General features: G+C 49.7%; 2 protein-coding genes across 4 annotated transcripts; both read left to right on the plus strand.

The window, feature by feature from the left end:
• Positions 1 to 52: 52 nt before the first annotated feature.
• Positions 53 to 7,442, plus strand: ETV7 (ETS variant transcription factor 7). Its single transcript, XM_035347426.1, has 8 exons — positions 53 to 511; positions 2,528 to 2,639; positions 2,891 to 3,055; positions 3,331 to 3,438; positions 4,113 to 4,304; positions 5,166 to 5,308; positions 5,659 to 5,759; positions 6,631 to 7,442. The coding sequence occupies exons 1-8, from the start codon at positions 506 to 508 to the stop codon at positions 6,740 to 6,742; spliced, it is 939 nt and encodes a 312-aa protein (XP_035203317.1). The 5' UTR covers positions 53 to 505; the 3' UTR covers positions 6,743 to 7,442.
• A 2,679-nt stretch (positions 7,443 to 10,121) lies between these two features.
• Positions 10,122 to 17,041, plus strand: LOC118178698 (apoptosis facilitator Bcl-2-like protein 14). 3 transcript variants are annotated; one of them, XM_035347423.1, is made up of 6 exons: positions 10,122 to 12,285; positions 13,090 to 13,811; positions 14,544 to 14,681; positions 15,071 to 15,132; positions 15,396 to 15,659; positions 16,528 to 17,041. In XM_035347423.1, the coding sequence occupies exons 1-6, from the start codon at positions 12,254 to 12,256 to the stop codon at positions 16,573 to 16,575; spliced, it is 1,266 nt and encodes a 421-aa protein (XP_035203314.1). In that variant the 5' UTR covers positions 10,122 to 12,253; the 3' UTR covers positions 16,576 to 17,041. The 3 variants fall into 3 exon arrangements, with proteins under 3 accessions (XP_035203314.1, XP_035203315.1, XP_035203316.1); XM_035347424.1 differs by having other exon boundaries at positions 16,531 to 17,041; XM_035347425.1 differs by having other exon boundaries at positions 14,547 to 14,681.
• The last annotated feature ends 564 nt before the right edge of the window (positions 17,042 to 17,605 follow it).

Raw genomic sequence — 17,605 nt, forward strand, 5'->3', positions numbered from 1 at the left:
AAGCCTCCTCCGGCCTCCTCCCGGCCTTCCCGGAGCCGTGCTGCGGGTCGGGAGTGGGGAGCCCCCAGGGATACGGGGAGCCCCTAGGGATACGGGGAGCCTGGGGACTCGGTTGCTGCCAACGGCGCTGTTCAGTGCTGGTAACGGGCCGGCACGGGCTGGCCCGGCCCAGGGGCAGCGGCGGGAGCCGAACTTTCTCCCGGGGCGGAGCGGGAGCCCCCGGGTGTGGCGGGGACATGGCCCGGGGGGGGCGGGAGGGGAACGCGGCCCTGGGCGCTGTCCCCGCCGCTCTCCTGCCTCCCGGCGCTCCGGCTCGTTTCGATTTCGTTTCCCGGAAAGATCGCGCCGAAGCCGCAGCGGCCGCAGGAGCGCGACCCGCCCGCGCCGGGCATTGGGGCAGCGCCGAGCTCCGGGGGGCGTCGGGGCCGGGGCAGCGCCGAGCCGCGGGGGCACCGGGGCAGCGCCCAGCACCGCCGCGGGGAGCGGCGAGCCGGCGGCAGCGGGGATGCAGGTAAGAGCCCGCAGCCCCCGCTCCCCCCGAGCTCGTCGCTGGGGCTGAGGGGCACCTGAAGGGCCGTCGGAGACCCCCACCCCTGCACCGGGCAGAGACCGGAGCAGCGGGGCCACTCGGTCACTGCCGGCCGGTACCGATCTGGGTGCTGCTCCTGCACACCTGGGGCTGCTTTGCACCACTCTTCTCCTGGGTTCTGTCTCAGAAACCTCTAAGAACGATATTTCCTCTCGAAGCACATAAATACCATCTCAGAAATATGCTTGGAAACAGCTAAGCAGGAAAAAAATACCACCAAACCAACAATATTAAAGAATCGGTGCAAAGTAATAAAATACAGGAAGGTGTCTCTTCTGCCCTAGAAATCTTTAGGAGCAAGAGAAGTATCAAGCACCTGAAATTTTTCCAGTAAATTTTGTTGTAATGGAATGATGCCAATGGGAGAAAACTAAAAAACCTTTTTCAGGCAGCTCTGGACAAAATGCACAGCTAATTTCTTTCACTTTTATTTTACTTGTAGCTTATTGCTTATAATGAATCTGAAACGATTTGCATTACTATAAAGCTTCTTCAGAATCTTCACGGGTTTTTCTCTGGTTTCCTCATATAATATACAACTCCTTGCTTTGCTAAGACTAACAGCTCAGACAGAACAGCTAGCAACGATTTATTTCACCACTATCAGAAAAATTGTTAACACTTGTCCTGGTGAGGAAAACACCATCACCCTCTGAGATCAAGTTTTGGAGTGATTCAGCTCTTTTTCATCTTTCTCCTAAAAAGACTGAGCAGTTAACATAGTTCCTCATAGTCATCTGTTGACAATGTCAAAATACGAAGCACTCTGTCAGTAGAAAGAACCTGGGAAATCTCCAGCTGTTCCAGGCACCTTGGTGTGACCCAGGCACCCGGGGGGGGGGGGGGGGGGCGGACACAGGGTGCCCGGCTGCTGTCCCCCATGCTCCTGCTCTGGGCTCACCAGCTTTGCAGTTCAGATGTGCCCAAGCACCACTGCCTACTTTCAGTACGCACCGGGATTTTCTCCACCCCTGATTTTCCAGGGCGGCTCAGCTCCTTTACAAAGCGGCTGCTTTATGCACTTCTGAAAATCTGCCTGAGGGTTTACTGAAGTGCCCGGAGTAGGCAACCGCTTCAGAAAATAACATTTGCGAGCAAAATCGTTAATTTTCCAGAGAATGATGCTGAGCAATTGCAGGGATGCATGTTAATAGACTTTTAAGGGGAAACATTATATGCTTGGCTGCCAGTAATATTTCAAGATGCAGACAGAGCTGAAAGCAGGACTGGAGTTTCCCAGATGGAAGTGTGAGGGCAGCATGGGGGCAATGCCACCTCCCCACCCCTGCAGAGGTGCTGGGGCTGCCTTTCCCTTCAGTGCTGACTATTTCTGAGGGCTCCGGGAGCATCTCATCTCTGAGAGGGGCTGGGGCTCTCCCTGATGAGCAGCTGAGAGGGCTGGAACTTGACAGCAGGAGAGCAAGATGAACGGTTGTCTCCCGATGAGGTGACTATTTCCACTGATGTCAACATGACATCTAGGGAAAAAAATAAGAGATCTGTCCATAAGGCGTTTTCAAGACAAAAGCCCAAGCTTTATTTTCGCAACTCTAAAGAACTGAAGTACCGTCCTAAAACTACAGGCATCCGGTGAGCATCAGAGGAAGGTCTGCCAGTCTTGGCTTCATCTTCTGCTTCCCTGCAGTCATGGGGCAGTGGGTGGTTGGGAGCCCACACTTGCAGCCTGGATGAGGACAGGTCTCTCTGCTAAAGAAAGGAAGGGGAGAAAGAGGAAGGGGGTCTCTGGCTTCTAACACTGTACTGGGCAATGGGAGAGTCATCCTGGGGCTGGTAGAGGAGCTGCAGACAGTGCATCACACTGCTATGGGAAAACAGATATAAACTGAACAGTGTTTGCCATGGTGTAGGTCTTTCGAAAGCAAAAGCAGGACAGCTGGGAATTCCCACCCATTGACGTGTTTAATCTCTTTTTCCCAGGGTAAGGTGACAGTTGGTTCTTCCAGCTCGGTTGTTACATCTTCATTACCACCCCAGGCCAGACACACACCCATCAGTGAAGGGGAAATCTTCAGGCTACCAGGCAGGCTGAGTGAGTAGCTGTTGGGCAAGTCAACCCTGCTTACAAGGGAGCTCCCACAGGGTGGGACATGGTGGGTGCAGCTGTGGCATCCCACTGTCTATATCCCTGCTGTCTAGGCTGGGATATAAGATGGGTCAATTCTCCAGGTTCATTTCCTTTGGGGTATTTTGGTCCACATTCGAGGGGAAGTTAGGTGATGGAGATTTGTGTTCCACACTGCCCCTCACCAGTTTTGAGGATGGGACTGCCCCTTGTTTCAGGAATCCAGCCCTCACTGTGGAGCAAGGACGATGTCATCCACTGGCTCAGATGGGCAGAGAAAGAGTATTCCCTTCGACAAACTGAAGAAAGCAAGTTTGAAATGAATGGCAAAGCCCTGTGCATCCTTACCAAAGACGACTTCAGATACCGAGCTCCTAGCTCAGGTTAGATGAAGAAGAAGGGTGTGAATGAGGACTGAGTACAGCACAGGCTGAGGTGGGCTGAATGGTTGCTGGCAGAGCTGGTGTTAGCTCTGTGTGGCCAGTTGAGTGCTGGAGACAAAGAAAAAACTCTTTCCTTTAACTAGATAGACTGCAAATTCTTTGGGATGGGGAATAACATCTTACTCTGCAAGTACTGCAGAAACGTAAGCAACAGTATCATATGAGAGTCCCTACTATAAAACAAGATTATCTGAGCTCACTTTCCTTCCCTGCAGGTGACGTGTTATATGAATTACTCCAGTACATTAAGACTCAAAGAAGAGCTCTGATGTGCAGCCCTTTGCTGAACTCACCTTTCCAAGAGGCCAGGATCACAGACGAAGGTATGATGGAGAATGGTGGCTGTCTATGAAGCAATGCCTTCCCTCAGCCACCAGGAACGTTTTGGGTGTCACATCAGCACACATCGGTGGTTTGAAGCTCAGCCAGCTGAACCCATCCCACAGTACCTAAGCAAGGCATGTAGGACGTACATGATGATAGCGGCTAGCTCCAACAAAATCCAGGTCATCAAGAAAATTCACAGTGAACAAGCAGGTCTGAGATCGATTTACAGGTCAGAATTAGGTTTGGTGGTCACTAGGTGAGTCTGTGGTGACCACATAAGGCCATGGCCAGAGTAGGGAGTCTATCAGCAGGTTAGGGTCTGGTTTGGTGGGATCAGTAGCTGGGTGGGGTCAGTTTCAAAGAGAGCCAGATGCTTGTGCTCCAGTGTATTCCTTTATTTTAACTTTTCTTCTCCTTTAAAGAATGTACATCCTGCCTTCATTGCACCTGGCACCTCCTCTAATCTCTCTGGACCTTCTGCTCATTCTGCTATTGCTTCTGCCTTGGAAAAGCATTAGACTTTCATTAGCACCTGCCTTATCCAGCTGGGCTGGTGCCTGGGATGACAACTGACCCACGTCATCCCCACGCTTGCCCTCTCTGCCTGTTTCAGGGCTTTGAAAGACTTTCTGGGACCCACCATAACGTAGCATGGGTTTTTCTCTTGAAGGGATGGACTGTGGTGTGGAGGCTGCCCCGGTTGCTCTTTCATCCTGCCTGGGTCACACAGAGCTGTCCTCATCCCACATCCGTGAGGAGCCCCTGAACCTCTCCCATCACAACTCTGAGGGCAGCTGCAGTGCAGATTCTATCTGCTCATTTCCTACAGCCCTGTCAGCACCAGTGGATGGGAAAATTGCAGGTGAATATGACTTTTTTGCCTTGTTCCTTGGGAAAATGAGACTGTGCTTCATCCCGTCTTCCCATCTGTCTCCCTTCTATTTATTCCGTATGTCAGTGTGTGAATCATAGAATCATAGAAACATGAGGTTGGAAAGGACCTACAAGATCATCTAGTCCAACCATCCTCCTATCACCAATTCTACCCACTAATCTGTTAAATCGTATCTCATAGCACCTTGTCCAGGCGCTTCTTGAACACCACGAGGGATGGTGAATCCACCACCTTCCTGGTCAGGCCATTCCAGAGCCTGACCACTCTTTGAGAGAAAGAGTTTTCCCTGATAGCTAATCTAAATCTCCCCAGGTGCAACTTATGGCCATTTCCTTGAGTCCTATCATTAGTTATCTAAGAGAAGAGGCCAACCCCCTCCTCATCACGACCTCCCTTCAGGAAGTTGTAGAGTGCAATGAGGTGTCCCCTGGGCCTCCTCTTCTCCAGCATAAACAACCCCAGCTCCCTCAGCTGCTTCCCATAAGACTTGTGCTCCAGACCCCTCATCAGTTTTGTTGCCCTTCTCTGGACATGTTCCAAGGCCTCAATGTCCTTCTTTTAGTGAGGGGCCCAAAACTGAACACAGTACTCGAGGTGTGGCCTCACCAAAGCTGACTACAGTGTGCATCTCTCAGTACCTCAGTACCTGAAAGGCAATAAAAGTGCTGTACATGAGCTCTGGGCTCTTGTATTTACTATCATTGCTAACATGTTTACTGCATACATAATTTTCTATTATTCCTAACATACTGTTGCTGACTGACCTCCACTGGAGCACAGGTGCCTTAGTGTGAGCTTTGTGACTGTTTCTTGTGTGCCACCTCTCAGATTGCAGGTTACTGTGGGATTACGTATACCAGCTCCTCTCTGACAGCCGCTATATGCCCTACATCAAGTGGGAAGACAAGGAAGCCAAGGTCTTTCGCATCGTTAACCCAAATGGACTTGCCCAGCTCTGGGGGAACCACAAGGTAAATGCAGTTGAGAACAAACTTGTTGCTTCTGGGATTTCTTGTCACCTTCCTGACCTGGTCTTCACAGCCAATGGCATAGGGACTGGGGAAGACGAGACAGAGAGCAGGCACAGGGCTACAGAGGGACACCGTCCTGCTCATTAAAGGGGGAGATGTTATCATCCCCTGAAAAGCCAACCATGGTAGCTGCAGGGCTAGAAGCAAACTTGGGTTAGAGACCCATGCTAATGCTTGCAATGCCCAAGAAACCACCTTGAATGTCCCACACTTGCTCCTCCTGCAGACAGACTCAAGGCAGGTCTTGGTGCTTGGTTTTACTCAACCTCCCCAATTCTTTCTCCTTCCAGAACCGGATGAACATGACATACGAAAAGATGTCACGAGCACTCAGACATTACTACAAACTTAACATCATCAAAAAGGAGCCAGGGCAGAAGCTGCTGTTCAGGTGAGAAAACAGATCAGAGAAACAGTGTGGATGGGGCATAGGAAGGTGCATGGCTCCAGATGTTGGCAGCTGCTTGATTCTTGATCCAGAGCTAAGCTGAAGTTGAAGCATCTTTGCTCTATGTTTGGGGAAAAGCATGGGAATGTGGACTGTCCTCTGGGTTTATGGTGCTGGAGGGGAAATCAGGGCTGGTCCCAGCACAGTCTCATGCTGCTGTGCATGCAGGCATCCAACAGCAGCTGTGTGCATCTGTCTGAGAGCTGGAACTGGCCTTCATGTTGAGATAAAAAACTTGGGCTGGTTTTGATTTTGTAAAACCTCAGTGATTTTTGATTTCTTTCTTTATATCCTCCCTTGAAAATGCAACACCCTGGCAGGTTTACATCCAGGCTGTGTCCTGTACAAGTGGGGAGCTGGGTTGCTTTTGATCTGGATCCCATCTGATCTGCTCCCTGTGGGCCAGCGATCTGCCCAGGGATGAGCTCCATCTTCTGTCCTCGGTGGGGTTCAGTTGGTGCTGGTGGAAATGTCCCTGAGCCCATCTGAGCTGGACAAGTCCCTCCCGTTCCCCATTGACATCGGGTCTGAAGTTCACCTCTGAATAGAAGAGGTGGAAATAAGTCAGGAGCCTCCCGTTTTCAGTCCTGGCTGCTTCTCTGGGACTATTCTGAGCTTAAAATGCCAGTGCTGGGCTGATGTGTGCTGTGCTTTGCCTCTGTGGGTTCCATGCATCCTGAGAGCAAAGCAAGAGCTGTCCTGGGGATGTCAGGCACCCTCCAGTAAGCTCCAGAGCTCAGCCGGTGAGGGCAAGGACTCCAGCATTTACAGCCTGGTTTGGACATGCGCTTAAAACAATTAAAATGGATTTCAGATTTCTGAAGACTCCTGGGGAGATTGTCCATGAGAAATCCAGCAAACTGGAGCAGCTGGAGAATGAGGACCATGAGGATCTCAAAGAAGACCCACTGGAGGTTTCATCATAGGAAGTCTTTGAAGGTTGCATTTGCAGTGCTTTGCAGAGGGACTTGTTCTCTGCTGGGGAGAACCAGCATCTCCTGCTGTCTTGGACAGAAGGCCACAGAGGTGGTCCTGGATTTCAAAACCTGCCCTGAGCCATAGCTGTGATATCTCTGGAGCTTCACCAGCAAAACACACTCAGAAATTATCCCCAAGCCCAGAAAACACAGGTGAATGTGTGTGCTGGTCTTCTGCTCACTGCTTCCTCCCCCTCTGGCAGGGACCATGATATTTTTGTTCTGTAAATCTTGATGCTCGACTTTAAGGTCCAAACTTTCTGCTAAAGACTGCTTGGTTGTTACAGTGAGATGTGCCGAGCAGAGAGCACCGGAGCATGTGCTCTGAGTTGAACATCTGCTGCAGCAAGCGGTGGCCCTGAGTGTGGACGTGCTGCTCTGAATCTGAGATGTTCCCTTGATTTGAGATAAGACTTACCTTGCAGATATACTGTACATTGTGATCTGCCTCCTGTGGAGCCACTCCTGTGATTAAGGGTGGGAATGTGCTGAAGTATCTGTCTGGATCAGGCCTGGTTGGAACTTCAGGCTGTGGTGCACTGTGTCTTGTTTTAATGCCCTTTAACTCTTTCCCTCCATTTAATAATGCTTTTTGTAATTAGCTGACTAAATAATGTGACAAGAAACAGGCCAGTAATGTACACGATCATATTTATTGTCAGACGTTATTTACTTTGAGAATGAAGTAGGAATACCTGCAACCCCAGGTATTGTTGCTGAGTGCTGGAAGGAGCAATGTGCATGCATTTTTAAATCTGAAATTATCCAGTGATATTTTCAGATTGCTTTCAGTTGAGGAGATACAATCCTGTGACTCTGCATGGTTGAAAATACTACATCTTTCTGGTTGAAGTTCTGAAACTGAGAAATGCAGGCCTTCCTCATTTACCCAGAAAACCAGCTCTATGAGCAGATTGCAAGTAACTGACTCCTGTAGTCACCTGGGTTTGTCCCTAAGCTTGGCAGCCCCCAACATGGGGTGCAGCAGCTCTTGGGTGAACACTGCACCAACACATGGTGTTTTATAGCTGTGTGGACAAGCACAGAGACACATTGTGAAGTATCAGCCACAGAACACAATGCTAGGAAAAGGTGAATTCCTTCCAACAGCTGTCTTGCACCAGTGCAGAAGTAATCCTGCTGCCTTGCATCATTCCTCTGGCTGCCAAGTCTAGGCTGCTATCTCAGAGCTGCATTGGTACCGTTTTTGGGGCAGGAGTGCTTGTCAGTGGGTCTGGGAACTAACAGCTTTGTGACTGAGTTTTCCACCAAAGGTATTTGTTGCCATTCTGAAACCACAGCCCTTTTCGCTGTAAACTGGTGGTACTCCTCCTAAGTATCTCCATTAACTAAAAATTGAAGATGCTGGTGGGCTGCACTCAGCAGGAGACAGTGGTGGGACATGCAGCAGCTGGTTGGCAAAACATCCCTGCTCCAGCACAACATATCTCCAGATACACTGCCTGCAAAATGTCACTTCCAGAAAATTCAGCAGCTTGTCAGAAAAACACATGTCAAACGATGGCAGAGAAGGAAATGGGAAGCTCTGTTGGGGTAAAGGAGTGTTAGCCTCACTGCCTTTGTGAGGTGCTACCTAGGAAGGGATGCCAAAATCTCTGCTAGGAGCAAGAGCTGGAGGTCATCCAGCACCAGCCAAGCTGCTGCCTGGGGGTGCACCACCCCAGGAAGGTGTAGTGAAGCACCCAAAGCTCACACATCCTTGCACAGAGGCTTTGTTTTGTGTCAGTGAAGGCTAAAACCAGGTCATGGGGTAAAATCCAGCACAGAGTCAGTGTAAGGTCTGCCCACCTATGAGGGACAGCTTTTGTAGGAGAGCAGACTTTGTTCCCTGGAAACTGTCCCATCCTAACTATGCATCACTCCTGGGTGTATTTTTCCTGATTTTTCTCCTAACATGATATCCCACCCACTTTCTTGCTATGAAAACAGACCTGATGACTCCCGAGCAGCCCATTGCTTCCCAAGCTTGTGTGGGTGGCTTTGTTGGAACTGGTGGTGACTCCAGTGCTTGTGCTGTGCTCACAGGGAGCATGCATGTTGCTGCTTTTCACTTGTTCCTCCAGTGATGACTAAGGATTCTGTTAGACTTGGACGGGGATTTCCTCTAAAACCTGGGAAGCTGCCAAATGCACAAAACATACTGGAGTGATCTTGGAAAGCAAAAAGCAAAGGGCACTTTTGCAATGACAAGCTCCTTCTCAGCTTCCAGGAAGTGCTTGTGTCCATCCATCATGGAACATGTGGCTGCTGCTCTTCTTCCTGCGATAAGCAGAGGTGGGATGACTGTAAGCACACTGCTTTCTTGGAATAGGACCCATCCCTTTTGGTTAACAGCCCTGTAACTGCTGCTTGTGCTGGGGCTGTTTGATGTGGGCATGTGGGGAGGGAGAGTGCACGAGTCGGAGACTTCAGCTGTGGCTGTAGTTCAGGGGTGGTGACACACAGGTGGGTGTCCCACACCAGCTTTGGTGCCCACCAACCTCTTGGGCTAGAGGCACTGCACAACTGGGCTGAGAGGCTTCCATTGAGGCCATGAGGGTGCCACATGCTGGCTGTGTCCTTTTTCCAACTATGGCCTGTGTGGGGAGAAGTGGCTGCCTTCAACACTCACTCCCTGGTTCAGGTCTGAAGCTGCAGACATCTGTGCCCAGGTGGTTAGTTGTGGCTCAGAGGGACCTTTGTGGTCCATGGGCCGTCCTCACACTTAAAACACAACTGCCACCAACACCTGGTTGGGTCAGCCATGCTTTTGGTTATCCAAATCTTGAAGACCTCCAAGGTCGGTGATCCCCCACCCCTCAGGGGTACCCATGTGAATGTGGGACAACTCTTGCAGAGGAGGCTTTTTCTGATGTCCAGCCTCAGCCTCCCCAGCTGTGGCCTCTGTTTGTCTTGTTGCCAAGAAATTTAGGGGGTTTAATTCCTGAGCACATTGTAACCCTCAGCACCTTGCAGTTTCACCTCAGGAATGCATTTCCCTCGTTTTAATGTTGGATAGGTTTTTAACCTTGAATATTGAGTGCAGTTTTGGGGTGCACAGTATAAAAAGGATGTTAAGGTCCTTGAAAGTGTCCAGGGGAGAGCAATGAGGCTGTTGCAAGGGCTGGAAGGCATGTGCTGTGAGGAAAGGCTGAGGCATTTGGGTTGTCTGGTCTGGAGAAAAGGAGGCCAAGTGCTCTCTCAGTGCTCTCTGCCTCTCCATGAGGAGGGGAGGTGCAGAGGGAGGCGCCGGTCTCTGCTCCCTGGTCGGCACTGGCGGGATGGACGGGAACAGCACAGAGCTGTGCCAGGAGAAGTTCAAACTGGACATTCAGAGAAATTTCTTTACTGTGAGGGCAGTAAAACACTGGAGCAGGCTTCTTGGCAAAGCAGTTGATGCCCCATGCCAGACAGTGTTCGAGAGGCATTTTGGTAGTGCCCTTAATAACATGCTTTACTTTTGGTTAGCCCTGAAGAGGTCAGGCAGTTGGACCAGATGACCTTTGTAGGTCCCTTCCAGCTGCACTATTCTATTCTATTCTATTCTATTCTATTCTATTCTATTCTATTCTATTCTATTCTATTCTATTCTATTCTATTCTAGTAAATGATCCAGTTTCCTTCCTGCTGTATCTCCATACCAACCCTGGAATTGCACGCTCTCTCCATGATGTGACCATTCATAATTCTCTCCTGGTTTTGGTGAGAAAAGTGGAGAAATTTGGATCTAGACATTAAGATCTTTCCTCTCAATTCTGGGAATGGGCTTTTGATTTGTCTCACATTTCTTGCAAACATCTCTTTCATATGCCTCTGTCCCATTTGTTTTGAGCATGTCCTATATCTCAGGAGGGGCCTGACCTTGCATAAAGGTCTGGTTCCTAAGTCACAGTTCAGATCCAGATTTTCCCTAAAGTTGCTTTGGGTGGCCCATCTCCAGGATGTGTCCAGCAATGCAGGTACAAAGAGGAAAAGCTTGTAAGAGGTCATAAGTCAGTGATGATTCCCCATTTAGTCATGAGAAGTCCTCCACGAATGGGGCCAGCATTTAGATTCAGCCTTGGATGATCTCCAGCAGCTCCAAAAAGAAGATGGCCAGACTGTGCTCCACTGTCAGCGTAGATGTAGCTGTTTGTTATGGGGATGTTGCAGAGAAAAAGCAAACTAAATTGGTTGTGAAAGTCCTTCTCAGCCATTGTGGTCATATGCCATGGGGTTCCTGATGGGCAGATTAATTATTTATCACCAGTAGATGTTGATGCTGAAAAATAGAGCTGGGTATTTTCTAACAAATACCAGGCTAAATCATTGGTGTAGGCTAGGGAGAAAAGGAGGGAAGTGGGCTGTGTCTCTTCAAGCAATAAGAAATTATGGCCCAGAAAGTTTGTAGAAAGAAAACTAAGAAAAATAATCCTGGACCCATTGAATTGCAAGCTGGATCAGTTATCAAAAAGACCATAGAGACTGTCAGACCAGGACAGCATATTACCCTAGCTGAAAGTTGGAGAAAACAAAGCATTGCTCACACGGAAATCTCACCGTGGGATTTTCCAAAGTCAAAGTGCTAGCAGTCACGCAGGTCACTGCCACCTCCCAGCAAATGCATCCACGTGTGGCACCATTGCTGTAAGCTGCAGTGTGAAATATTGCCATCAGATGGCAAAATAGCAATGAGGATGGCAGGCAGCAGCCTGCGGGAGGGAGCAACAGGCACAGGCAAATCTGGTGTAACCAAGACTGAAGATTTTTTTGTCCTGGGGGCTGGTGGATGCTGGAGGTGCAGAGCTGTGCCTTGCAGCTTCACCCCAGGAGATGCTCTGTCCCTGGACAAGGCTGACGGGAAGCGAGGTGGGTGTGAAGTGCTTGGATCACAAAGCAGGTCCTGTTTCAATTTTTTAGGGTAGGCGAGCAGGCTGTCTGAAGAACCCCAGGGTGGGTTTCAAGGACACTGCAGCCTGGTGGTGGTTGGCATTTGGAGATTTCCTGTTAGCATTGTGCCCCAGTGTGTCTGCACTCATGCGTGAGCCCATGACATCTGCTTCCCTGGGGTGTGAGTGGGGAGATCTGGTTGCTGTATTAAGCCTCCATTTCCCTGAAAAAGTTGTGGCTTTTCCTTACAGAAACAACCTGGAAAAGCCCTTATAGGCCATCACACACAAGAAAAATAAAAACCATAAACAAGTGAAATCCACCAAAGAGCTGGCTCAGATAGCTGGTTTCAAAGGCCAGTGCTTATGCCAGGTGACATGAATGCTTTATGCTGTTTTGCTGCTGGTTATCAGAAGGAAATTGTTTTCCTCTCCAGTGAAACTCACGCACCTGGAAGTGCCAGCCGCACTCCTGAGTGGCTGCTAAAAATAGGGTTGAGTCAGCCGGTCACCACCCTGGCTATAAAATAGGCAGCTCCCGAGGGAGCCTGAACACCCTTAGTGCTCACTGCTGCGGAGCTTGTCTTGACGTATGTCTAGAAGGACAGAAATACTGATGGAAAGGTAAATACCAAAAGAGCAAATAAAGAATGATGTGGCTAAGGGGTTGGAATCAGTCGAAGCAGAACAGGGTTGTTGCTCTGCTGTGATTAAATCTATTTGAATGATTTATTACTGGTGCTAGCTTGGGTGGTTGGTTGGCTCTGGTGTTGCCTTGGATTAATGAAAATTGTCTTCTTGATCCAAAAAAAATGGCCAACCTGCGGTGGGCAGGTGTCCTTGTGAATTATGTGTGCTCATCTGCACTGAGCAGCTCTGGGCGGTTTGTATGGCTGAGCATGTGGGATTTCCGTGTGCCACTCAGCAGGGGAAAGTCTGGTTTGGGTCTGGTTCTCTGAAGGGTGCAGAACCAGTGCAAAGCACAGGAGTGGCTGGTCCATTTTATTTTTTTTAGCAGCCCTTGCTTCAAAGGGAGATGCTCAGAGATCTGGGTTTAGAGGTTGTTTAATTTTTTTGTTGTAGTATGGTGATATGTTGCAATGGGAAGATGCAGCAGCATGGTATCTGGATTACACCCATGCAAACCTGGCAGCCTCTCTGGGACCTGCTCAGCTTATCCTTCCCTCCATGTAGTTTCACTTCCTTGATTAGCAGTGTCTATAGCCCATCACAAAACCTCAAGCATGCAGTCTACATAAACAGCACTTAGATAACAAGTATAAAAGGGGTTGATCATTTACCTGGAACAGAAGAACCCTTGGACACCCAAAGCACTCTTGGATTGCAGTCCTAGCTAAAACAGTGATGATTTCCATCATGTTCAACCTGACCACAAAACCAGGCTGAAAATGTTGTTTTCCTTCACAGCAAGGTGCAGGCTCTGGCTGCAGACCAGCAGCCATGGGACGCAGGGCAACAGCCACTGAGGACCATCCTCTCACTGGACAGGCAAGGGGCCAAGAAGGTGCTGGAGATCTATGTCAGGCGCTCATTGAGCTGCTGCGAGAACTCACAGGCGGCAAAGGAAAGGCTTCAAGAAGGAGCCAGAAGGCGAGCGAGGAAGGCAGTCAGGCTGCAAAGGTCAGAGAGTGACTTCTGCAAGTATTCATGTGCCAAGCTCAGCCTGAAGAAGGACCAGGAAGAGGCACCCAAGGTGCTGGAGCTGGAACAGGCTCTGTTTGAGGAGAGCAAAGCATCAGCTCCTGGAGAGGCTTCTAAGGAGGAACTGGAGACCAAGAAGAAAAGCACAAAAATCTCCTCCCAGGGCAAAACCCAGCGCACCTGGTTCAAAAGCTTCTTAAATTTCCTCTTTAAGAAGAGCCCTGAGGACCAGAAGGAAAATGCAGGACAGAAAGCAAAGGAAAAAGATGCCAAAACTCCTTACAGCAGTAAAACAGAAGGAGCCAGGAAACCCAGAGCTGACTCAAGCATGTCCCCAACACTGGGCAAAGCTCCCAGGAGGAGACCCAGCCTCAAGAGGGTTTTCTCCTTTAAAAAGTACACAGAGGAGGAGCGGAGTGAGGCAGGGGCGAGGGCCAAGCGCCCCAGCTGCCTGCCCCTGTGGCATGTCCAGGCACCAGCCCCCCCAGGTGGGACCCCCACCCTTGCCCTCACCAATGGGACCTCAGCTGTTTTTTTTTTTTGGGGGGGGGGAAAGCAACAGCAAGCGTAGAGTGCTAGTTCCTAATCCTTACTAAGCATTGTCCACATATTGCTTTATGGGGCATTGGGGTTGGATTTGCAGGTCTCCACTCTTGAGTTGCTGCCCCAGGAATAGGTCAAATTTGCCCATGTTGAAGATGACCCTGGGTGAGGTGCACCAGCTTGCATCATTACTGGGACTCATGAGTGCAGCCAGTTACTGCAACCTGCTCCATAGTGATTATCTGTATGCAGGTTTTATCCGTACACAGTTTTTAACTATGCACAGGTTTGCTCACTGTAGCAAATGAGGGATATCGTGGTTTAGTTTAAATCTGCATTTGAAACCAGAGATTGAATCTGAAACCACCTAAGGGACATCACCTGTTGCTTTTGCTTTGCTGCAGGGAAGGGTGGGAGGTGCCGTGGCAGTGACACCCTCATCCCCATGCTGAGCCCTTCCCAAAAAGCTGGCCAGGGGAACTTTGTGAAAGCCTGGTCGGTTTGGGGCCATTGCAGAAGCTCGGCTACAGTTTAGGGAACACAGCACATGGTTCACGGCGGCGCGTGCTGACCTGGTGTGGACATAGGCACCATGCCAGCAGCGTCTGTGTTCCCCTTTCCATCAGTTAGTGACTTGGCCAAGAAAAATCCCTGATTCTGAACATGTGTTCTTCCAGCAGAGGCAGAGCAGCCGGATGGTTACTACACGCGGGTCTCAGAGGAGATTGGGCTGATCGTGCAAGGCAGCGAGAGCCAGAGCAGCAGGGAGCGTGGGGACGAGCAGCTGCCGAGGTCAGGCGGTGCCGATGGGGTTGGTGAGTGCTGCCCCTTGCATGTACAGAAAACACTAACATGGGATTTGTCCCCATGAGGAGCCTGAATGGGACCCAAGCCCCGCTTCAGTCTTGCCTTGGCAATTAATACAACCCAAAGAGTCATATGTACCCACTGCAGGGATTTTCAGCAGCAGGGCTTGATCTGGGGAGGGAAAAATTCAAAGGCAGGGGGGTGTTTTTCCTGACTGAGGAAAGCAAGGCATTCAGCTATAGGGTGAAATGGGTTTTCCAGGGCTGGAGGATGATACACTTTGCTTGGGAAATTTTTTCAGAGGGGCTAAAAAGCTGCACTGCCCTGAGAACATCCAGGCATGGTGATCAGCCACAGGGCTGAAGGTAACAAGGGAGTGACCATGTTCTCTCTACAGATGATGCCATCAGGAAAATCGTGGCCCTGCTCCAGAGTGCCGGAGATGAGCTGGACAGGAAGGTGAGAGGGAACTACAGTCAGCTGGACGGAGCTGGGGGAATTTGGGCTGATCACTGCTCTAAAATGGTGCAACATTTCCCTGGTGCAGGGAAATGCTCAGTAAAATCAAGGAAATGGCACCTCTTAATTCCCCGACTGGGTATGATCAAGTCTGCCTGTCTGTTGGCTCTCATCTGCAGTCTCAGTGAGATGTGAAGGCATCAACCTAATGACACACCAGGTTATTTTTTCTTAATGTGTGCATTTGTTTGCTTCTTAAACAGGTGAAGGAAGATGCACGGCTGCAGATGTTCTTCAGAGACATGTCCTACAGCTCCTTCAAGAACCTGGCTGATGCCTACGTCCGCAAGGAGATGACAGCCAGCAGGCCCAACGTCAACCCCCAAGAAATCCAGTTTGCCTTTGCAGTACACCTCACCGCCAAGGTGGCCGGCATCTGTAACCAGGCAGTGAACAGGATCATGGGCTTTGGCACGCGCTATCTGGAAGACTCATTTGCACCCCTGTCCTACAGCAAGATCCTTCAGGTAAGGAGGAGAAGTGAGGCTGGGGTTGAACAGCCAGCAACAAGTTAGGGCAAGGGCTGGGATTTGAATGTGATGGACAAAGCAAGTGGGTGGTAGGCAAAATGGATTATGTTGGGGGTGACAGGGTGCTGTTTTTTGCCCTATGCTGCTAGTGTGGGTTTGGGGACAGCATGTTCCCCATGCAGGGGTGGAGGGGCTTTGGGACAGGCTCCTGGAGGCTAGAAGTCCTGCAGGACAGTCTTTCTTCAGTGTGGCCCATGGAGATAATCAAAGGGAAGAAGAACCTGCCCTGAGAGGAAAGCATGAAGGAGTTGGGTCTTTTCACCCCAGAGAAGAGAAGGCTTGTGAGGGGGGCTCATCACTGTATGCCAATACTTGAAATGTAGCTACCTTTGTAGGATGGCTCTCTTTTGACAAGGAGTCACATAAAGACAAGGGGTGATGAGTATAAATTGCACTGGAAGAAGTTTTGTATTTTTGTACAAAAGTAATTTTTCAGTGAGAACAACCAGTCAGTGGCACAGCCTCCACAGGGACGTAGTGGAGGCCCCATCATTGGCGGGTTTCAAGATGCTGTTGGACAGGGTGCTGGATAATCAAGGCTTCATTTCCCCACAGAAGGTTGGATCCAGTGATCTTTTGAGGTCCCTTCCAACCTGGGCTGGTCTATGAGGCTTCGATTTGCTCTCTGCCTGTTGCATCTCTGCAGCCAGGAGGTGTCTATAGTGCACAACATTGCTATGATCTGGTATAACCACAACTTTCCTCCTTGACTGTGCAGGGAAAATTCCTCCTTGACTGATAGAGGAGTACAGTAGCATGGGCTTGGTTTGGAATGGGACCTCACAGATGTTTCCTTCTGTCTCAGCAGGACAGAACAAAGTTCAGCACAGACAATTGTGAGAGCCCGGACTGACATCGGCTGTGTCTGTGAACCCAAAGGTGCACATTAATGATGGGGGACAGTCCCTGTGGGTGGCCTGGATGTGGTGTGATTTCATGAGCCATGAATTTAAAATCTGTGAAGGAAAACCACAGCAATAGCCACCGGAGGGAGCATGAAGTGATTAAAGCAGCTGATCTGAGGGCAACCTAGTCTGTCAAGCCCAAATGTCTGAGATTGCACTATATTTCCATTTTGGCCCTCATAAACGCACGTGTTGAGCCCCATGGTTTGTTCATGTGTGTGTATGAGTATTTATTTACCTACTTTTCTATACATATCTGTGAATGTACAATATAATTTCTATAGCTTCTGCCATGGGTCCTGTTCAGAAAATAAAAACATAAAATGCAAATAAATTGGTTCCCATGTGACAGCCAGGCTTGTCTAAAGGCTGTGGGAGATGTGCTATACATGGAATAAAGTTTGCTTTGCTGTAGCTGTTGTGAGCTGCTTCTTTCAAGCCAAACTCAGAGTGACATAATTTGAGTTTTACAGCAGATACATGGTGCACTCCTCCCCTTTTGTCTATTTATGGCCATTCCCTTTCCAGAAAAAGGAGATTTAATTACAAAAGCAGATTGATCTGACACCAGGTCCTGGGTAAAGCTTGTTCCAAGTGGCCCAGAAACTGCACTCGTTGTAGCTCCCTTGAGGACTAAGGGATTTACAGCTGCTGGGGTCTCACCTATGATGTCTAAGAAGATGTGAAATGTCTAAGAGATTAAACACTAATCAGGGGGAATGTTCCCAGTTAATCTTTGCCCAGACCCCTAAGCAGGGACCTGGATTAAGGCAGTGCACTTGGCTTGGAGCCGGGAGTGCTGGTGCTCTGGGTGGTGGGAATGGCAGCAGCATCTCCATGCAAGAGTCAGGCCCATCCTGGGGTGAAGGGGACAAAATTTGGGGGCTGGAAGTGTGCAAGGGGTGGGACACTCCGGTGGATTGAAGGTGATAGCCATGGTTGGGGTCAGTGCCATGCTGGGGGATGGTCCTGCATGGG

Source organism: Oxyura jamaicensis, chromosome 26 (genome assembly GCF_011077185.1).
Source record: "Oxyura jamaicensis isolate SHBP4307 breed ruddy duck chromosome 26, BPBGC_Ojam_1.0, whole genome shotgun sequence".
NCBI classification, from domain to species: Eukaryota; Metazoa; Chordata; class Aves; order Anseriformes; family Anatidae; genus Oxyura; species Oxyura jamaicensis.

Coding starts and splice junctions, on each gene's coding strand:
- ETV7 (XM_035347426.1), top strand. Junction 3,056..3,330: donor ATACCGAGCTCCTAGCTCAG/GTTAGATGAAGA, acceptor CCTTCCCTGCAG/GTGACGTGTTATATGAATTA. Junction 5,309..5,658: donor AGCTCTGGGGGAACCACAAG/GTAAATGCAGTT, acceptor TTCTCCTTCCAG/AACCGGATGAACATGACATA.
- LOC118178698 (XM_035347423.1), top strand. CDS start 12,254: ATGTCTAGAAGGACAGAAATACTGATGGAAAG. Junction 13,812..14,543: donor CCAGGCACCAGCCCCCCCAG/GTGGGACCCCCA, acceptor GTGTTCTTCCAG/CAGAGGCAGAGCAGCCGGAT. Junction 15,133..15,395: donor GAGATGAGCTGGACAGGAAG/GTGAGAGGGAAC, acceptor CTTCTTAAACAG/GTGAAGGAAGATGCACGGCT.